The 21,102-nt window shown below is 36.8% G+C and overlaps 1 protein-coding gene across 8 annotated transcripts in view; it reads left to right on the forward strand.

Annotated features, from left to right (window-relative positions):
* The window catches only part of magi2a (membrane associated guanylate kinase, WW and PDZ domain containing 2a), a 302,713-nt gene that overhangs the window by 244,934 nt on the left and 36,677 nt on the right, over window positions 1-21,102 (forward strand). For 7 of the 8 annotated variants that reach the window (XM_067428392.1, XM_067428391.1, XM_067428389.1 and 4 more), the window contains one exon: window positions 19,268-19,299. The exons of the other annotated variant lie outside the window; for it this stretch is intronic. In XM_067428392.1, coding sequence (XP_067284493.1) covers window positions 19,268-19,299 — 32 coding nt within the window. The remainder of the gene's footprint in view (window positions 1-19,267; window positions 19,300-21,102) is intronic. 8 annotated transcript variants of the gene reach the window in all.

Here is a 21,102-nt window from a genome sequence, read left to right on the forward strand (position 1 = left end):
CTCAAATGATTCCGAGCTGATTCCGATCATCGGTTCCAAACGCGCAAGTCTTGGTTTCCATAGTGGCCACCTGATTTCCGGAAGTGCTTGCCGCGCCCGCTTGCTCTTGCAGCCATCGAGCACGGTAAACGGCGCTCTAAAGTGTGGATTTATTTCACTTTTAAAAAGCCTGGGTCGGCACAGTGCAAGTAGTGTTGTCAAAAATATCGATACTGAAATATCTGAAAAGATACAATACTCAGTTTCTACAGTATCGATACCAGCTGCGCTCTCCTCTCCGACCGACAGTGAGTTGACATGCATCTGCATATTCTCATTCAGTCCGGTTAATGGCGAACGTGCGTTCTGCGGGACTTTTCCTCATGACAGTGTTAGTGTTAGTGTGTGATCAGTAAAACCGCCCCACAGAACAGAGGGGCGGGGCGAGCAAAGCTCATTATCATTTAAAGTCACATGCACTAATATGGCTTGGTGAAAACAGAGCTGTTTTTGACCAGGTAAAATGAGTGCTTTCTTACAATACTAATGATAATTTTTAATTAAAGTATATTACAAATATAATATATTTTCTTTTAACTAAACACTAAATAATCATATTAACTTGTACAAAAATGGCATTATATGACCCCTTAAATTCTCACCTAAATGATGCTTAAGTGATTACATTTCTTAAATCAGTGATTAAATCAGTGATTAAGTGATTAAATCATCTTAAATTTTAACAGTAGACCTTTAAAATGTACATTCTTTAAACTACAGTAAAATAAAGGCTAAAGGCTATTGACCCCTTGGATATGTTCCACCTTCAGTCCAGGAAAGAAAACTGCAGTGGTCAAGCCATTTCATGGAGCCTTTAAAGTTAAACTGAATTCAAAATTGATCCCAAAACTGATGCCAAACAGCTATTTTAAGTTTCACTCTTGGCATCGTGCAGTGATGTGCTTTCCAGCACACAAGCACTTCCTACACTCAGCGTACACCGTGTCCCAGACACCTACACTGTCTCACATACAAATTACGGTTTGCTGGTTCAGTGTCTAGCTCTCGAGAGGCAGTGAATCAATACTGATTATTTAACAGTGCTGTTGATTATTGCTGGTGATAACTTGTTTCTCACCCGAGACTTAAATTCTCCCTAATTAATTAAGAAATTGATTACTTCAGCTATTCAGTCAAAAAAGCCAGCTCTGCAGTCATTTTCTGTATATCACTGATGGTTGAGAACTGGGACAAAATTTGATCTGCCATAGTTTTCATTTATAAAGATCCATAGTGCCATAGTGGTAATTTTCTTTATTTTTAAAGTTAAATAATAAGTTAAATAATTGTATCTGGGGTTTTCACAGATGTTTCCCTGCTTTTTTTCTTTGCTTGAGAGATGTTTGTTTTTCCAGAATGACTGACATGTATGATTATTAAAGTCAGGCCTCATCCTGAAGGTACTCATGATACTCATTTTTGATATTTTAAGTTGAACACTCTTCAAGCTGAAAATCAACTTTAAAACCATCAGATAGCATTCATTAATTGAAGTGAATTAAAAATGTGTCTGTATTCATGTGAAGTATTTGGCACATTTATTTAGTACTGTATCTCACAGCAATATTGGTTGACAGCATGACTTCTTCTTTTTCCAGTTCTATAGCCTGTTTTGTTTCAAATATCAGTGGTATGAATACAGCCTGTCCAGCATGTCAGAACCCGGAAAGCATATAATTTGAGCACTAATTGCAGTTGGAAGCACTCTGCGTTGATAATTTTATTTAATTTTTTTAGGCCTGTGGTTTTAGGCCGAAATTAATTATGAGTCATTTATTTTAGGAAATGAAAAGGTAGCAAAAGCTGATCCCCATGCACCTGTCTATACTGTAGAAAAGCAGAAAGAGAAAAGCTTTTTCAATACGTTTTAGTATTCAATACAAAGGAAAAAGTCCTTCAATGGCTTTAGCTCTGACTGACTCCCTTGCTGAGAACATATAAGCTCTTTTTAAAAGCAGCTCGAGTCAGTGTGATTTATGACCCTTTAGCAATCAGAGTCTGATGTAATGCAGAGAGAAAGAAAGGGAATATATAGAATAGAGATTCAGGATGGAGAGAAGGTATAGAGATCTTAACCCTCAGAAACCCACTGTAGCAAAATGGGTTAATAATGAGAAAGTGGGAAAGAGGAGGTGAAGGAAAGATCTAGAGAGACATTTTGAGAGCTTATTTGAATGGTATCTCTCCTCTGTGTCAGTGTAGGTCAAAGGTTAACGAGCGAGACATTAAATCCTCGTTAAGCCTCCTCGTGATCAGTATGCTGGGCTACAGCCTCTATGCACTTTTTACATACAGTATTAGGAGCGAATGCGCTCCAAAGCACACACTCTCGTAAGTATACACGCATAATTGAGGTTAAGGGAAATTAATGAACATTTAAAAATCTATGAATGTCATTGCGTTATACAAACAAAATATCGATCCAAGAATTTGTTTTAAAGGATAGCATTTTAAATGAAAACATTTCACAGTTTTTAAGTGATAAATCAATAATAATAAAAAAAAATATTTTGGACTTAAAGAGCTGACTTCATACACCCACTAAAAACTTTGCACCAGTTGGATAAAAAGAACTGCAGAAATTACTTTTCAGAAAAGCTCATTTTTTTCATGTCCAGACATAATGAATAGGAATTGGGCTTGGGCTTGATATTAAAAAAACACTTTTTTAAATAATTTGTTATCTAATGCAATGACATTAAGATATTTTAACATGTGACTTAAAGGTGGGGTAAGTGCTATCTGGTAACCGTTGTTGATATTTCAAATCACCAAAACAAACACGCCCCTACCCCCAAAAAGGGTCTCGGCCCAATTTTGATAGCGCCGCCCCACACATACGTAACCCAGGCAACGACTACGGCAGAATTTGTGTGTAACTAATCCAGGTCGAATATTCAATGAAAAAGTCACCCCTTCCATCACAAAAACACAAACCGTTCTCATGAACAACTCGATAGTACACAAGCCTGACAGTTCATCTAATGAACATATTACAATTATGACCAGATTAGAGTCATAGCGATCACAAAACACAAACAGTTCTCATGAACAACTCGATAACGTTAGTATACAAGCTCGATAGTCCAGCTAACAACATATTACAATTATGACCGCATGGGTTATATAGATGAAAAGAGGAAACAAACATATATTTGGAGTATAGTATCTTACCTGTCGGACGCATTTTGTGAGCTGACGCTTGAAACCTTGAAACACTGAGGGGATTTAGATGCTCCATAAGGTGTGGAAATGAACGGGTCTTTATCATCGCTGAAGTGAGCGACAATACGATCGCAAATGGACAAACAAGCCAACATGACACACGAGCATATTCAAGCAAAAGCCAGCATATATTAGTTCTTTCTTGGCTATTGTCCATCCTGTGTGACTCGTGTTTTGAATAATGACGCACACTGAGCCTCTCGTCTCACCATAGACACGCCCCTTAACCTGCTGATTGGCTAAAAGTTTGTTATTGCACTCGGCCCGAGTCCTTTTTCTAAAACGGTTTTGAAATAACACCCCATCCCCCCTTAAAGGTGCTGTATGTAGGAATGACAGCTAGTGGTTGAAATGGGTACTGCAGTCCAAATTAAAAATATACTTTGCCCTGCCCCCTTCTCTATTCTGTTTTAGGGACACGAGTATGTGAACTTTGCATGTTTCCTAAATATCTACAAACATATGGTGGTATTTTTAGGCTTTAGTACAATCAAAAACCATTAAGAGTCAAAATACTTTTTTATTTATTTTTATGTTTTGTGTGTGTGTCTGTTTAGTATATTTTAGTATTTTAGGTCTGCCAAAGTTAATGGTCCAACTAAAAAAGTTTAACAGCATAAAATTTCTAGGTTTATTGCTGTCTAGTGGCATTTTCTTATTTAACACGGCGGATTGTAAAGGTTTCAAGTATTTTAATATACATTTTGCCTATTTTTATTTCATATATTTATCTAATTTAATATTTTTTTGGCAAAAAAATGTTTTTGCTTTAATAATACCACAACATTTAAGTTGTAATTCTTTTGTAAAAATCATATAATAAACCTCCTTGCAATACTTTTTTTTTTTTTTTTGCAATAATTTACCATTTACCATTTTAAAGAAAGTAAATACTTCTTCAGATAATTCTAAATTTGTTTCGTATCTTAGAAGCCTGGATTTTATGCCATTTTAAATGTGAGATAAATTGGAAATATACCTTTAAAACTAGGCCGCTTCAAAAGTGGGCATTCAGCTCTGTTGTCAGTCAGTTCATTTGGAACAATAAGGGGTAGAGAAGTCATCTTGATTAATCCTGATCGCAGTAAAGTTATTGGTATTCATTCCTTACTTCATTTCTCTTGTGTTGAGATTTGTGCCTCACCAAAGTGAAGTGTAATGAAGCTACATTCTGTTTGCAAGGGCACAGACTCACAACTATAGTTGTATGTATTCTGTGCCACTAACAGAGTCAGCGTGCTTGAAGGTCATTATGGTCACTTGAATCCGAATATGGCATAATGTTCCTTACATCAGCAATCATCATTTTCATCCTCATCATCCTTGTGTGCATACAGACTGCACAGTGATCCCTGAAAAACTAAACAGCCTGTTGCATCACGCCACCACCCGAGTTTCACATCCGTCTGTTATCCGTGTTATCTGTGACTGACATAAGGAGGACAGAAGATGATTTGCACAAACCAACAGTTTCTGTCAAGCCAAGTCGCAGGGTCAGTCTTATTCAATGCTGCTTCCATCTGTATTTATCTGCATCTCTTCCTCTCTTTTCTTCTTTTTGATTCATTATATTCCAAGTATTCTGAAGCCATGTGTGTGGAACATTTAGTTTTACATCATTTTACGTATTCACAAAAGCAGTCTTAATGATTAATCGACCATCAGACTGATCCAGTTCTTAAAGGAACTGTATGTAAGAAATGTATTTCAGTTAATCATAGAATGACCCTGATATGACACTAGACATTAAGAAATCATGTTAGTTTCAAATACTTTTTAGGGATGTTAACTGATGACCGTTTGACTGATGATTGACCGTATCAACGTTCCGCATAAGATGGGCTTACATTTGGAAATATATTACATCTACATTTCAGTGGTAACACATAAGGTGTTGATCGTCTTTCTTTATTATTGTTAGCACTACCTCAAACTAAGGCAGCGTCTCTTCGGAGCGCTCATTTTCTTAAATGAGCCGCTACAATGTTTCAAATGAGCTTCTAACGATAGACAAATGTCTTTATTTTCAACGCGATCACCTTGTACCTAAACCATTTCGAAACTAAGGAACCATTTGTCACCCGATTACAAACAAGCTCCTGGGTGCTGCGTTTGCAGGACTCATGTTACGCGCTGTAGAGGATTTTAAAAAAGTGACGTGAGTGGAAGGGAGGCGGCGGCGCAGGGACTGTGTGTGTGTGAGAGCGGGAGGCAGAGCGGCAGAGAGATGCGACAGAGTTGCGAAATTGCAGGCACGGCTCGCGGCTGTTATTTTGAAATAGCACAGCATGTTTTAAACTAATCGGTTAACCGGTTTCAACCGGCTAATGAGGCTCAGTGGTCGGTCAAGAAAATGTTTAGTTTTCGCCATCCCTAATACTTAAATCACTGACAACAGTAGTCAGGCCAGTATATTGTCATTTAAAAGTTGTTGCAGCCCTCAACTGATGTTGATGTTGACATGTTGTGTTTTGGCCTGAAGCTCCACCCTCCACCTATCGACCAATCACGAAGTCAGTAGTGTTTCAGCATCCGGGTTGCCAGATCTGCTCTAGTTACCACAGCTGCAGCTACAAATGTTCCTGCTGGATCCTGCAGCCTATCTGGCAACCTCGAATCAGGGGGGAGGGGGAGAGGAAATAGTGATTGTAGCATCAGTTTTGGCCACAATCTTACATACACTTCCTTTAAGTTTAAATCACTGACTCCATTTATCGGTCACATCGTTTAACATCTCACTGGAAGGAGAGAACATTATTTAATGACTTAAATTTCGAGCTTGATGTTGGTCCTGAAGGTTAGGATTAAGGTTAGATGCAGGGCTGGGAGTAAGGGGTTTGGGATTAGGGTTAGAAATAGGGGTTAGATTTAGAATTTTGGGGTTTGGGGTCAGGGTTGAATGAAATGATCAGGGAGTCCATTATAGATTTGGGTTGGTCTTAGAATTAGGAGTTTGTGTTGAAGGTCAGGATCCAGGTTAGATGAAGGGGTTGGAGTAAGGAGATTGGGATCAGGCATAGAAATAGGGGTTAGATTAAGAATTTTGTGGTTGGGGTCAGGGTTAAGTGAAAGTATCAGGGAGTCCATGATGGATTTCGGTTAGAGTTTGAATTGGACTTGGGCTTGCGGTCAAGGTTTAGTGAAAGGATCATTGGGTCCATAATGGATTTGGGTTAAAGTTGCGGTTTGGAGTAGGAGTTGCTGCTAAGGTTTAGAATCAAGGTTAATTGAAGAATTGGGAGTAATGGGTTTAGGATCAGAGTTAGAAATAGGGGTTAGATTTAGAATTAGGGGTTGGGTTTTGGGTCAGGTTCAGTGAAAGGATCAGGGAGTACACAATGGAATAGATTTTGGCTTATGGTTGTTTGGTAGCTATGTTGCTCTCTTAGCAAACATGATCATCCATCCATTAATTCTTTAAAGCTACACTGTGTAACTTTTTTAGTTTATTCTTAGCTAAAAAGTTAGCTTAGCTTAGCTTAGTTCTTTCAAATATATATGCGCTCATTAATGTATATTTACTTCTTTCAACCAATGAAGTATTCTCGTAAGCTTATAATATGCCATTGAAAATACATACGGGTGAGGGGTTCGAATGCCGGTCGCCATGTTGGCCCTCCATCTTGAAAGTACATCAGCCAAAGAGGGACATACCCGCAAATTCAAGCTTTGCCTTTCGCGTTTTAACACTCAATGGCACCATGTCAAATGTGAAGAGGGGGATTGCCATGTTAATCTTGGACTAACTCGGCCACCGTAGGAGTTAAAACGAAATTGGAATTGAGAGGAACAAAAACTGGATGGTTATATACCTTTTCACCGCTAGATGGGGGAAAATATAACACAGTGTAGCTTTAAATCTCATATCTTAGGTTGTGGGGATGCTGGAGCTTGTCTTGGACCGTAGACAGAGAAACACTCTGGATGAATGAGTGGTAATGTCCTATTGGTTAAATCATTATATGCTATAAATTAAATGAGCTATAGCAAAAAGTCAGTTCTTCAGCATTTACTGTTATACCAAAATATACATGCAGTTACCAATTAACAAACAGACTTTCTCCGTTCTACTGATCCTGTATCCTGAGTCAATGACATGAGGCGTAGCTCACTCAGAGATGCGTAATGCCAACACTTAAAGGTTTCTCTACGAATCCAATCAGTGGAATGTTCCAGGAGCGTTTAGACAGCCTATTATACACCCTAATAAAACTGTCAGTGTTCCAGTGAAATGATATGCTACTTCTTAATGTACCTCAATTTGGCCCCTCTGTCTCACTAGTGGACACTGGCCATCCTATCTAATTACACTAGTGCAAATGTGAGTGTCTCTTGTGAACAGTTTGGTTCACCCTCTCTGGTTCTCTTTTTATAACGCACCTTTACTGCATTCCTGCAGATCGTTTCTCATCTTTTCTTTCCTTGTATCCTCGGAGTGGGAGTCTGAAGCTAAATCTCAAGGCTTGTCCTTTGTGTAACAGTGGGTTGATTGTTTATAAATGTCTCATTCATAATGTCCAGATGGTGATGTGGTTTTACTGCCAGATCTCTTTGTCTCTGCAATAATTTCACTGCCCCACATGTCTAGCACTCTTCACTTGTGAAAATGCCCTTGGCTGCTGATTTAAGTGCATTTTGGCATGTTCCCCTGGAATGGTTATTGGTTGGATCTGTCTTTGAAGCGCTGCTCCAGGATCTCTAACCGGAATCCACTGATTACCAAACACCCCACCAGAGCGCCATCTGGCGTTTCCATGATTGGCTTATTTAGTGAAGATCAGATTGTTATCAGATCATTTTTGCAGTGAAAGTTCCTGTGTACTGTCACTATGACAGCCTTGTTATGTCAGACAGTTCAACAGAACGTTGGTTATGATGGCCAAAAGCAATACTTCCAGAAGAAAACAATGACTTTATCCCTGAAATGAAAGTATTTAAATACAATTTTAAAAAAAAATAGTTACTGTTGCCCATGCTCGCATTAAAGGCATAAAGGAGTCACATTTGAAATGGCATAAAGGAGTTTTGTGGCTTGTGTCTGTTTGAGGTCTTTGATATAGTTGTTTACTCCTTAAAACTTGACAAAATAATAATTTAGCAGATATTCAAATTTAAGAAGTAAATTCTTCTGAGAAAACAAAACAAAAATATTCATGAGTCATTGTGCACTCACAGGTGTATCCAAACAAGTCCCGCTAAGTTCGATTAGCATTATCAAGTGTAGCTAATCATGGTTCTCGGCTGTAAAGTTAACTTAAAGCCTTTTCGAAATGCATCATCCCCAGCCTGGATGCCACCCAAACTCAGCCCCGCCCACAACATTTGAGCTCAGGCAGTTCGGTCTGGACTCGATCCATAGAGGAGTATTTTGCCCAAACAGAAACTGTTCGGACCAATGAAATCATCAGGGCGGGCTTTAGATGATGGACAGATGATCAACAGTAACGCAATCATCCACATCATCAAAGGCGCTTGGTTGAATTTGTTCTAACCCTAAACGGAGAGCTTGTTTGTATATTCATTCACCTGCACTATTTCTCTCAGAAAGGATGATCATGTTGGTAAGTACTTTGTGTATCCTTAAATTCTTTTTTCTCTGGCAAAGATTGTTTATTCCTGCGTGTTTGCAGACAGGGTTGCCGAGTTTTTACAACAAAACCCGCCAACTACTAGCCCAAAAAAATAGCTTCTTGGGGGGAAAAATGGCATTTGGGGGGTAAAATGTGTTATTTTGGCAAGGTAGCCTGCTAAAATTCGCATTCCTGGGTCTATAAATCACATAATTGAGGTCGCTTCAACCCGCGGATATGGAAAACAACCCTCGGGAAAACCGCAGACCTGGTAATGCAGTTGAGTTCTGTTGACATTTTACAACTAATATTATATGTCGCTCCGTTGCTCTGATTGGTTGTAGGTCTATCCAATTGATGTCTTTCCTGGTTCGGTTGAAACATGCCCCATAATCACAATGGAGCAGTATCAGACTCATATTCTGACTAAAATTGAGTATGACCACATCAGGCTACATCACCCCCAACGTCCTGTTTAAATAGGACATACGTCAATACAAGAGGGAAAATAAGATATTTCCTTGTTTTGTTTTTTCTCCTAAAAAACAAAATGTCATTGCTTTGCGATTGTTATGTAATGTTTGTAGTAAACAGTTTTAGTTTTTAGGATATATTTTAATATAACTCTATTATTGTATTTGATTATTGTATTCGTCTGAAAGAAGAATGTCATATACACCTAGGATGGCTTGAGGGTGAGTAAATCATGGGATAGTTCACTTTTTTTGTGAACTATTCCTTTAATATTACCCCATACTGAACTTAACCACTAATCCCGCTATCTTAATGACTTGTAATAAGATGTAAATTAGGAGTTTATTGAGGCAAAAGTAGTAGTTAATAGTGCATTATGTCACAGAGTTTAGCTTCTTGGCTTTCTTTGTTATAACCAGAACTGTAAAGGTTCTTTTTAGTGTCTTTTGCTAATGGTGACTAGATTTTAAAGTAGAAGTGTGTAATTTCTGCCCCATTACTGTTTCTCAGGATTCTCAGAAATCAATCTTCTTCAGCTTTGCATTTTAAGCTGTGATGGAAGAAGGTATTTTAGCGTAGAAATACCTACACAGCTCAGTTCTATATTATTGCAGAGAGTTTGTATTTTTGACACATTTAATAAGTTGTTTTTACGGAGCCCTAAGAGAACATTAATTTATTAGAGACATTTAGAGACATGTGGATACAAAAGGTGATGAATATCATTCAGGCTTGTACTTCCAGTCTCACTGTTGTCATGGCCACCAGTTAAAGCATCTGCTGTTTTGGTTGTAGTTGGTGTTTAGAGGAAATGTGCTGTCTAGCTTAGTGTGTGTCTGTGCGTGTTTGTGAGAGTATGTGTGCACTGTTTAAATTACTTTTCAAAGCTGGCATTAATATCTCATATGGTGTGATCAATCCTGTTTATCAATTTTCTTCTTTACTAGCAGTGCGTGTGTGCGTGCATGTGCGTGTGCGCGTGTGTGCGCGCGCGCGCGTGTGTGTGTGTGTGTGTGTGTGTGTGTGTGTGTGTGTGTGTGTGTGTGTGCAGAAGCAGATGACTCTTAGCTGGTTGAGAAAAAACAAACGCCTCTCAGCGTCTCATCAAAGAGGTAATTAGCTCCAGCTCTACTGATATTCTCATTAGCTGATTTATACCCATTAACTGAGATATAGGCATGGGACCATTAGCTTACCAGACACATGCTTCACAATTTCAAAAGGAGCTTATGGGGAATTGACAGTGGATATGAATTAACACACTCATAGACATCTCACACAACACATCGGCTGTCAAAAACTCTGACTAGCTTCTCAGTAAGGACAGTTACTGACTACAATTTAATGAAGGATTTTACCTATATATAACCCCCCAATAACCAAAAAAATGAATAGTCATATAATCAGGCTATTAATTAATTAAATACATTGTGCATTCAGAGATTTTAAAATCTCTGAATGCACTGTACGAAAAGTTCCTGTACGAACTAAACGGAGCAATCTACGCAATATGACTGAAGCCCAGTTTATTTAATTGTGCGTGAGTGGTGCACAAATCACTATACTTTACACGTGTTAAATAGTGATAAAAAGTGATAATAGTGAAATAGGGATAATTCCTATCGCAATGCTGATGATAAAATGTGCTTTCCATTTGAATTCTATTGAGAATTTGCCATTTAAAATCCAAAGACCCGCCCCCTTTAGTTACTGTTGCTACGTCCGACAAGCCATAGGCGCCTCACATCATGTTATCACGCAGTGAAAAATACATTGCGGAGTCATTTATTCAGAAATGTAACCAATAAATACTGCTCTAATCCAGTGGGGAAAGTCAAACATGATCTAAAACAGCCACATAAACTAAAAGGACTGATGAAAAGAGGAGAAAACATCCTCTTGCACCAACATAAATTACTCACTATTCATGACCATGCATACTACACTCTTAGAAGAAAAGATTCTATATAGAACCTTAAAAGGTTCTATTGGCGCTACATAGTTGGATCCCCTAAAAGGTTCACTGCAAAAAATGCTTTTCTTACTTAGTATTTTTGTCTTGTTTCTAGTCCAAACATCTAAACATTCTTAAAACAAGAAGTATTTACTAGACAAGCAAAAGTAATTGTCTTAATTTGGGGGAAAATAACTCAAAATTAAGAGAGTTTTTGCTAAGATAAGAAATGCATTGTTTTTGTTTGTTTTGTTTTTTTTGTTGTTTTTTTTTTTTTTTTTTTGCAGTGTTCTATATAGAACCCTTTTTAAGTGCCAAAAGGGTTATTTCTTGTCATTATAGAACCCTTTTAGCATAAGGGTCTTTGGAGTATACTCAACTATAATTCTATATGGGTTCCAAATACGTAGTGCTGATGGAGCCGTTTCTTCTAAGAGTGTAGAATTTATCTCGTTGTATTTGTTGTGGTAAATTTTGACTAACTTTACTTAATTTACAACAGATCATCTATTGTGATCTATTACAATAAGAATAGAATTTTCACTAAATATTTTAAATATTACAACTGTGGCATGTTGCAGCTATAGCTTCTAAATGTGTATGTTGCTATTTTTCTATACAAATGCTATGGATAAAAAGGAAAGAAAAAGGTTAACATTGGACTTAGGATGGTAATGAGGAGTCATCAATCGTCTTTACTCTTTATTGTAACAAACGCTTCAGTTAAAAAAATTACAAGAAATATGTTACTTTTTCATAAAGCCAAGTACACCTTAAACAATTGATTTTCCCCATGTGTAAAATGTGTTCTGCTAATGATAACAGATATTAGGTAAACCTGGTTTTCAGATATTCCAAGAGATGATAGAACATTTACATTTTCAAAATAAGAACATTTTAAGCACAGTTAGTTTGACCTATAATAGCAATTTAATTTTGAAAATTCTGTCAAACTGTTTTTAGGTTTTCTTAAATTTCTTAAAATCATATTCTATGTAAACAAGTAATTGTTAACTAGGCTATTACTTTTTTTGCAGTTGTTATTGATGCGTGGAAGATACCACAAAAGAACATGTTGCAAAAACAAACAAACAAATAAATGAATCAATTCATCTCATGAGGACACGTGCCTTGGGACCACGCCAAACTGTTTACACTTCAGCCTCCACCCATGAATTAATATATATATGAGCAATATCACACTCATAGCAGTGATATGGTTGTATATCATCATGGCTGTGATTCAGCTGTAGGTAATCAAAGCCACGCTGATATACAGCCATATCACACGCCTGCGGAGATCACATTTACGAAAGCGGCAACAAAAAAAACCCAAAAAATAGAAGCTATGTTTATATATGAGTCACATATTTGAGACCTAAAAAACTCTTAAAACTACATTTTGTGACACAACAACAGTAAAAAATATGGTAGATGTGGCCTCTTTCAGCAGGATAATGTCCCCTGCCACAAAGCAAAAATGGTTCAGGAATGGTTTGAGGAGCACAACAACGAGTTTGAGGTTTTGACTTGGCCTCCAAATTCCCCAGATCTCAATCCAAGCGAGCATCTGTGGAATGTGCTGAACAAACAAGCCCGATCCATGAGACCCCACCAAACAACTTTCAAGACTTAAAGGATGTGCTGCTAACTGCTGCTAATTGCAGCTTCATACCTTGATGTACTCAGCAGTCAGACAGTTGCCCGCTGGGTCTGTGTGTATATTATGTATAAATGAAGATTAATGCCCCCTCATCTAATCTCAGTGCTGCTTAAATCTTATTTAGTTAATGAAATGTGCCAGAGCCGTAAAGCGAGGGTAAGCAAGCCATTGATTTGCAGCAAAGTGGACATCAGATGTCCTGACTGCGTATTTGCAAAGTGTATTTTAATCAGTATGGACCAGAATCCACACATGAGAGCCTGGAGGTATAGAAAAAGATATCAGCTTAAAAAAATCATAATTCTCTGAAAAGCTTTTTTGTTGTATACAGTCAAATAAATAAAAAAGGACCCGCTTTATATTAGGTGGCCTTAACTACTATGTACTAACATTTTAATTATTAATTTTAAACAATGCACTTATTGTGTACATACTTGTTTTTTACATTGTACTTACATTTTAAAAATGCCTGCATGTAATTACTTCTGTAATTAATTTCTGTAGTTACATTTGTAATTTCACAGTTGTCACTTGCCTTACACCTAACCCTACCCTTAAACTTACCCATATCACCACACCTGTCCCTAACTCTACCCGTATCCCACCTCAATATCAGCAAAGATGTTTTGCAATACAATTTGATCACAGTAAGTACATATTTTTTAATGTAAGTACTTAGTACTTAAGGCCACCTAATATAAAGTGGGGCCAAGAAAAAACTATATTCAAAGTGACAAAGACAACCACAACATGTTTTCTTTCGAACAAAATGTATCATGGTTTCTTGAGCAGCAAATCAGCATATTATAATGATTTCTGAAGAATCACGTGACACTGAAGACTGGAGTATTGATGCTGAAAATACAGCTTTGCCATCTCAGGAAGAAATGACACTTTGAAATAAATTAAAATAGAAAACAGTAATTTTAAATTGTAATAATATATTATAAAAAAAATGCCTTTTTACTGTTTTTTCTGACCAAATTAATGCAGCTTTGGTGTGCATAAAAGACCTTTTTCAAAAACATGAAAAAAAAAATCTTAGAGATGTGGGAACCCGCGATTAAACTGTCTACTTTGGTCTGTTTTAACTTTGAAGCACAAAATGATCCTTTAAACGATATATTGTCTATAAAACAGCATTATTATAATTTTTAGGGTAACACTTTATTTTAAGTTGACGTAGTTACATGTTACTGCATGCACTTTAAAAACAGTAAATTACACATAATTACCAGTAACTAACCCTAAACCAAACCCTAACCGTAACTCTATAGTAAGTCTTTAAAAAGTAAACTTTTTGAACCATTGTTGTTGTTATTATTTCATTTCAATTCTAATATAACAACAAAAATAGTCATATTTTCATCAATTAATAATACATTTCTAATAATTATTCATAAAAAAATCGATTATTCTAAATTTGATCATTACTAACAGTTATGATTAACTTTGTATCTATACTGTAGGATCTTCTCTCCCTGACTCTTGTCATCCTCCACTTATGCGATTACCAATTAGTGGATAGCAAATTTGGACAAGTGGGCAGCACTTCCATAATTGCCAGATGGCAGGATGTACTCCAGAACACATTTACTGGTTTAGTCCTCACCTGCCTCATACAGATTTACGTGTTTGATGGTTGTTATTAGCATAATCTGCTTCATATGCATCAAGGGTGTTGCAGAATCTAGCTTGTGTGTTTATTTGAATGAGTCACACAGTGTATTTCCTGGGGATTTCATATCGGGTTCAAATTGGGAGAGATATTTAACAGCCGCATCCTTCACAAGACTTGTGATGTGAACTCATTACAAATCAAAATCTGAGCATTGTTGTCCATTTATTGTGTCTTATCGCCATCAGCATAAGCTTGTCTTTTTTTAGCTTAAAGCTTTTATCTTAAAATATGTGTATTTATTTACTTTATTTGATTTACATCCATTGATGAGGCTTGATATGACTTGTATCTGTATTTTCCAGAGCACGCCTTCCATTCATTTCTCTATCCACATATAAATGAAGCCACTTCCCTTCCCTTTCAGCTGTTCTGCCCTAGTGTCACTGATTTCTTGCTCACTGAAGCTGCCCAACTTTTGGCCTCTCCACTCCTTATTTGATGGCTTATGCCCAGCCAACACGCTGCACTTTTTAATCTGCTGGTTACAGTGCTTGTGTTGTAAAAGTGGCGTACATTAAAACACACATACTATACAATGTATGTGTATGAAATACATATGAATACTCATGAGATCACTTTGGATTAACATTTAGTGTACATTAAAATGCTTTTGTGTGAGGCGCAATGTTTCTTTATGTAGACTACACTTCCCAAAAGAGCTGAGGACTATTTCTGAATCGTTTGCCTGACGTTTTATACATCAGATATTCAAGATTGACTAAAAGGTCACCTTTACATAATCACTAAAGCATTTTTTCATAATCACTGTCAGCCTGGAGCCTTAAAGAGCAAATACACGGTTCTGACAAACCTATGACATCAATAAGTTTTTCATCTCCAGAGTCATGTAGCAACTCAAGAACCATATCCACCTTATTTTGCAACACGCAAGTAAGCTATTTTATGTGATTGAGTGAGATTTCCGATTCATTAGCTCCCATTGGGAAATAACTAGAAGAGAAAGGTAAAACTATTTGGGCTGTTTATAATTATGACAATACAATACAATACATTTACATTTAATCATTTAGCAGACGCTTTTATCCAAAGCGACTTACAAAAAGGGGAGAGCAATAGAAGCAACAAAACAAACAAGGGCAACAACCTCCGAGCTGTAAGAATTCTCAGTTAATCGAGCACAGTACACAAACAATATATTTTTTTATTATTATTATTTATTTATTACAATAATAGGTTAAGAAACAAGTTCACAAAATCAAGCAGATTGACAAGCTGTTTTGTACAGCTGAAAATAACTGAAAGCGGATCAAACTGGAAGCCATATTCAGTTTACAAATTGTTGGATACAGTGAAAAAAATTGTTATTGATAAAAAGTGTACAACAGTTTGTCACTGGGGCAGTTCCCTTAAAAAATGACAACATTGTACCTTAACAAGCCCTTAAAGTTGTCTTTGAGAGTATTCAAAAAGCACTGTCAGTTATGTTTTAAGTGCATGTAAACAGTTGAGAACGAAAACGTGTGTGTAACAGTATAATGGATACGTGCATCAGGTCTTAAAGTGACAGCAGCCTAATATACCTGCTGCAAAAATTTAAGATAATATAAAAAAATATCTATATGGCCCTTGGTATTGATGTCAAAATTGTGGCTAGTGAAAATGCTGAGTGGCTAGTAACTTTGGAAAACCACTAACCACAGTGGCTGGGAAGCAAAAAAGTCAATATCAAGCCCTGTGTACCCTTAAAGTACTACTAAAAAATGTATATATATGTATTTATATTAACAATAAATGCAAAAAAGTGAATAACCGGAATTTTACAATCAACAGCCAAATTTTTCACAGCCACAGTAATCTTAATGCTTTATTGGATTAACTGTGCAGTCCTAATATGTGCGTTGACTGTCTCTCGTGCTAATTCCAAACAGGTCATTTGCACTGCCTTGTTCATTTCTGAAGGTCATCCGTGGTAAGACATGAAAGACAGAGAGGCAAACAGAAGTTGAATGCAAGACACTGGACGGCCTGCGTGTATGTGTGTCTTTGTTTTGTGCGCTTCAAGGCAGATTTAGAAATTTTGAGAGAAAATATTCATGAATCTGCCGTTTGATGTCGGCGGGTATTGTTTAGCTCTTAATACCTGGAGAGGTGCTCTACACTGACACTACTTCCTGTTTGTTATGATTAGAGTTCAGAAGCCTCATGGTCTTTCGCCTCATCTTAGCCAAAGTTTTTCCTCCAGGGGGAAAATAAGCATTTGATGTGATGTGAGGATGCCGTTCAGTGCATTTTAAGTATCTTTGTGTCATTCGATTTGGGCATCCTTTCATTGATTGCAACAGGAGAAAATATATATATTATATTTTTTTTGTCATCAAAAAAGGATCAACAAATACAGTCCTTAGGGTCAAACTTGCATATCTTACATTCAAATCTCTCTTTTACTTAACAGATATATAAAATATTCACCACTTGTCCTCAAAATGCAATTGCCTTTTTTTCTAGATTGAATAGATATTTGAATAGATGCTGTTTGAATCGCTTCTTCAGAGTTAATTACATATTAAATTCTTTCGATTTTAAACACTGTTCTTTTTGTGATTCCACACTAATCCTGTTAGGCGATTTTAAGCGCTTTACGGCTGTGAAACACCAAAACAACATCAAAGAACTAGTGGCGACGAAAGCCGTATGTGTCTTCGCATGAGACTGTGGTGGCCAACGAGCAAGTGTCAATAGTCCATATTTGTCATTTCAAAAAAGAAAACGAAACTGCTGATATACAAACCATTAAACAAAAAAGCACTTGTTTACCATTTATCATGTTGCTCACTTTCTTTGTTACATGTCGTTAAGAACATGTTACCGTATTGGAATAATGTAAGATGACATATTAGAACAGACTTCTGTCTGTGCCTTCTTGATTTTTTGCTCAATTTCATCACTTTCAATTTTATTCCCGAAGACGGATGGCGATTTAACATCTGCCAAAAAAGTCACTGATGGGGTCTGACTAGTGCAAATGGTGCGGAACACATCACAAAAACTAAGCTGACATATGCTCAACGATGGCCCAACATTGGCCGTTGGCCAACCATCAGCATAGGGACTTGAGGGATTTGTTTTACACTACTTAGAATTATTCAGAATTTTATTTTATTTTATTTTTTTGAATTTTCAAATAGAATTTGAAAATTTAAAATATTTGTTCTGGATGTCATTCATATAGGCATACTTCATTATTCATATTCTTTGTATAAAAGTTGATATTTCCTTCATTCCATTGAATCTCAAAGCATGCTGGTGTAACAGTTCTGTTTTAGTTTTTTTCCCGTTTCCCTGAGTTTCTGATTATTTTCCATAGTCACTAATTCCACACACCTGTTCTGTTTCTATCATTATTAAAGGCCCACTGAAGTGCCTTAAAACACACCACATTATTCAGTGTGTTGACATGATTTCCGGCTCCAGCTGTTAGCAGCTCCTCCCCTTTTTTGAAACAGCCAATAGCGTTTTGTTATATACAGTTTGACCAGAGCCTTTCTGTTTGGTAAAGCCAGACTAGCCAGTTTCCTCTGAATGTTTATCATCATAATCTCCTCCATATCGCTTTGAAATGCAGCATTCTGTGCAGAATTCAAACGGGTCGATATGTTTGTTGTTTGCACCGACTCACACATATGATCCGCTCTGCGCTCTCGTGTCTGTAGTCTAAATTTAGACCAGAGCCGTTGGTGTGTGCGCGCGCTGCTGCGCACAGATATTTATTCGCCTCAAATGAAAGCATATTTACACTGAATCATTTCCTATCGCATATATAGTGTGCTATGTGCCTTTCACCATGTAGAAATGAGTAAATGTGTGACAACAATTTCAGCCGCAACTTCAGCAGTGTAAGTGTCGGGCTTTAGATTCTAGAGAGCATTTTGATTGGACAGAAGATTTGATGAGAAGATGAAGTTTTATTCATTTTAACGGAAGTGAGAGACTGTAAGTTTTGAATGCTTATATCTCCTAAATGCAAATTGTCTTCATTGTTTTGGAACATACCAGTTTATTCATAACTTTAAGGCTAACACAGTCATACTAATAGCTAAAAAACATCAATTTTGATTTCAGTGGGCCTTTAAGTTCCTCTGGTTTAGGCCTGAGTGTCCTTAGTTCATTGTTTAGTATTGTTTTTGTCAAAATCTTATCTATGTTGTATGTGGTTGAGTTCTTTATCTCCTGGGATTCTCCTGAGTTCTCTGCGTGGATTGTAATAAAGAGTGTTTTTGTTTCTACTCTTTCATCATGCGCATCTTTACAGCCACCGTGACAGCTGGATTATCAGCTTTTGCACAAACAAGATTTCATCCGAGGCGGACGAACATCCCGACACCCCCACACCCCCAGGATCGGTGCAAAAGTTGTATTAACATTTTGTATTAAATAACAATATTACAAAATAGAAGTAATCTCAGAAATGGCTTTTAGACACCACTGTAGGGGGAAAACTATAAAACTAGCTAGAAAAATAACAAAATGAAAGTGCATCCTCACACTCAGATAAGGAACAGCTCTGGAGTAAACAAACTAAAAATGCTAATAAGAGGTTATCGTCCAGGACTTTTCCTGTTTTGTTTTTGTTTAATATTCACCGTTGTAATCTTATATTAAAGCTCCAGCTGGCTAAAAGTTTTGTTTTTGTACCATTGCAGGTCACTTTTCACCTTGGAAGACCTCTAAACAGGTAAAATGTATCGTATTTCAGCCTTCTGATTAATAAACTAACAGTAACCGTGCACTTTCAATATTGACTGATTAAGTCATATAATACATTATGCAGCATATCTACGAATAACCATGACTGTTGAGCTTTAATACTAAGCTTAATGCATAATAGACGCTTATTACATTGCTATAACATATTACCACTAACTGCATTGTACTAAGCTACTGCTTGTTCCTCTTAATGGACAGTTCAGTAAGACTGACTAATTTTCTTCACAGATACATCATTAAAACACCAAACGGCAGCTATTTTAAAATATGTGAAAATAAATCACATTAATATAATAGAGCAAATAATTTTTTTCAGGTTAAAGATTTATGTATAATTTTTTCCTATAAAAAAGAAAAGAAAATGTTGGTCAGTTACAAGTTGCGTTTGTGTGAGTGCAAAGAATTAGGTTATGGAAATTCATTGTTTTAAGATGTGGGAACCCTAGTTGAAATAAAGAGTTAATATGTCATCATTTTATAGCTGAGAACAAACTCTTAAGATCACTGCACTGTCTCTAATCTTTTCTCACCAACCATTGCCCTGGCCTGTCAAATCTTGACCCTCAGCAGCAGTCTGCCCATTTCGTGTCCACTGTTTCTGATCCAATATTGTCCGCTTGACCACATCTCAAAGGAAAGTTTCCTCAATAAACTCTAAACTGTACATGCATCAAATATTTAAAAACCAATCAAATGATTTTAATAGAGCAAATAATCTTTTCTAGTTAAAAATCTGATTAAATCTAGTTATGATCAGGCGGCTGTCTAGGAATTGCAATGTTTTGCATATACAATATATTTATTTTATTTAATGTATGTTTTGCAAATCCAATAATCACCAATGGACAGTTATGGAAATTCATTATTGAAAGATGTAGAGACTAGTTTAAATGTCATTTTACACACACACACACACACACACACACACACACACACACACACACACAGGTTTGTTTTTGTGAATTGTGGGGACATTCAATGGGCGTAATGGTTTTTATACAAATTGTGTTTTCTATCCCCCTACACTACCCCTACCCCTAAACCTTCCCATCACAGGAAACTGCATTTTTACTTTCTCAAAAAAAATCAACAAACAAAAAACCTAATTCGGTATGATTTATAAGCTTTTTGAAAAATGGGAACATGGGGTAATGTCCTCATAAGTCACCATCTCCTGTAATACCCATGTCATACCCATGTCATTATACACATTTGTGTCCAGATATGTCAAAACATGCACAAACACACACACACACACACACACACACACACACACACACACACACACACACACACACACACACACACACACTTACATCTATTTATTTTTGGTTTGAGAACCCTGCCTTGTCTATTTCATATAACAAAGGCTTGACTGGTCATAAATCGACTGATTTTTCTTCACACTACAGAGAGTCAGTGGCAATGCCTTGAGCTGCTGGCGACTGTACTGTCATTCTTCAGCACATATCTTTGAATCTATCTCTAGGGAACAGAACTGGGACAGAGTGAAAGTACCCGCTACTGCACTACAGTAGAGAGCTGCTTGGTCTTTATCATCTCGCTCCCTCCCTAACGCTGGGGTTTAATTAGACATCATTTGCTTTAAGAATAACTCAACAGTCAGAAAAAGTTTCATTACTTGAAAATGTTAAAGAGGTCCATCTTTTTTTCTGCAATTATACATGTCTGAAGAATATCATCCAACGCTGAGTGTGACGGTTATATGGGCACTGCACAGCATCATTTAATCGATTGAAATTATGAAATG

Source organism: Pseudorasbora parva, chromosome 20, assembly GCF_024679245.1.
Source record: "Pseudorasbora parva isolate DD20220531a chromosome 20, ASM2467924v1, whole genome shotgun sequence".
NCBI lineage: Eukaryota > Metazoa > Chordata > Actinopteri > Cypriniformes > Gobionidae > Pseudorasbora > Pseudorasbora parva.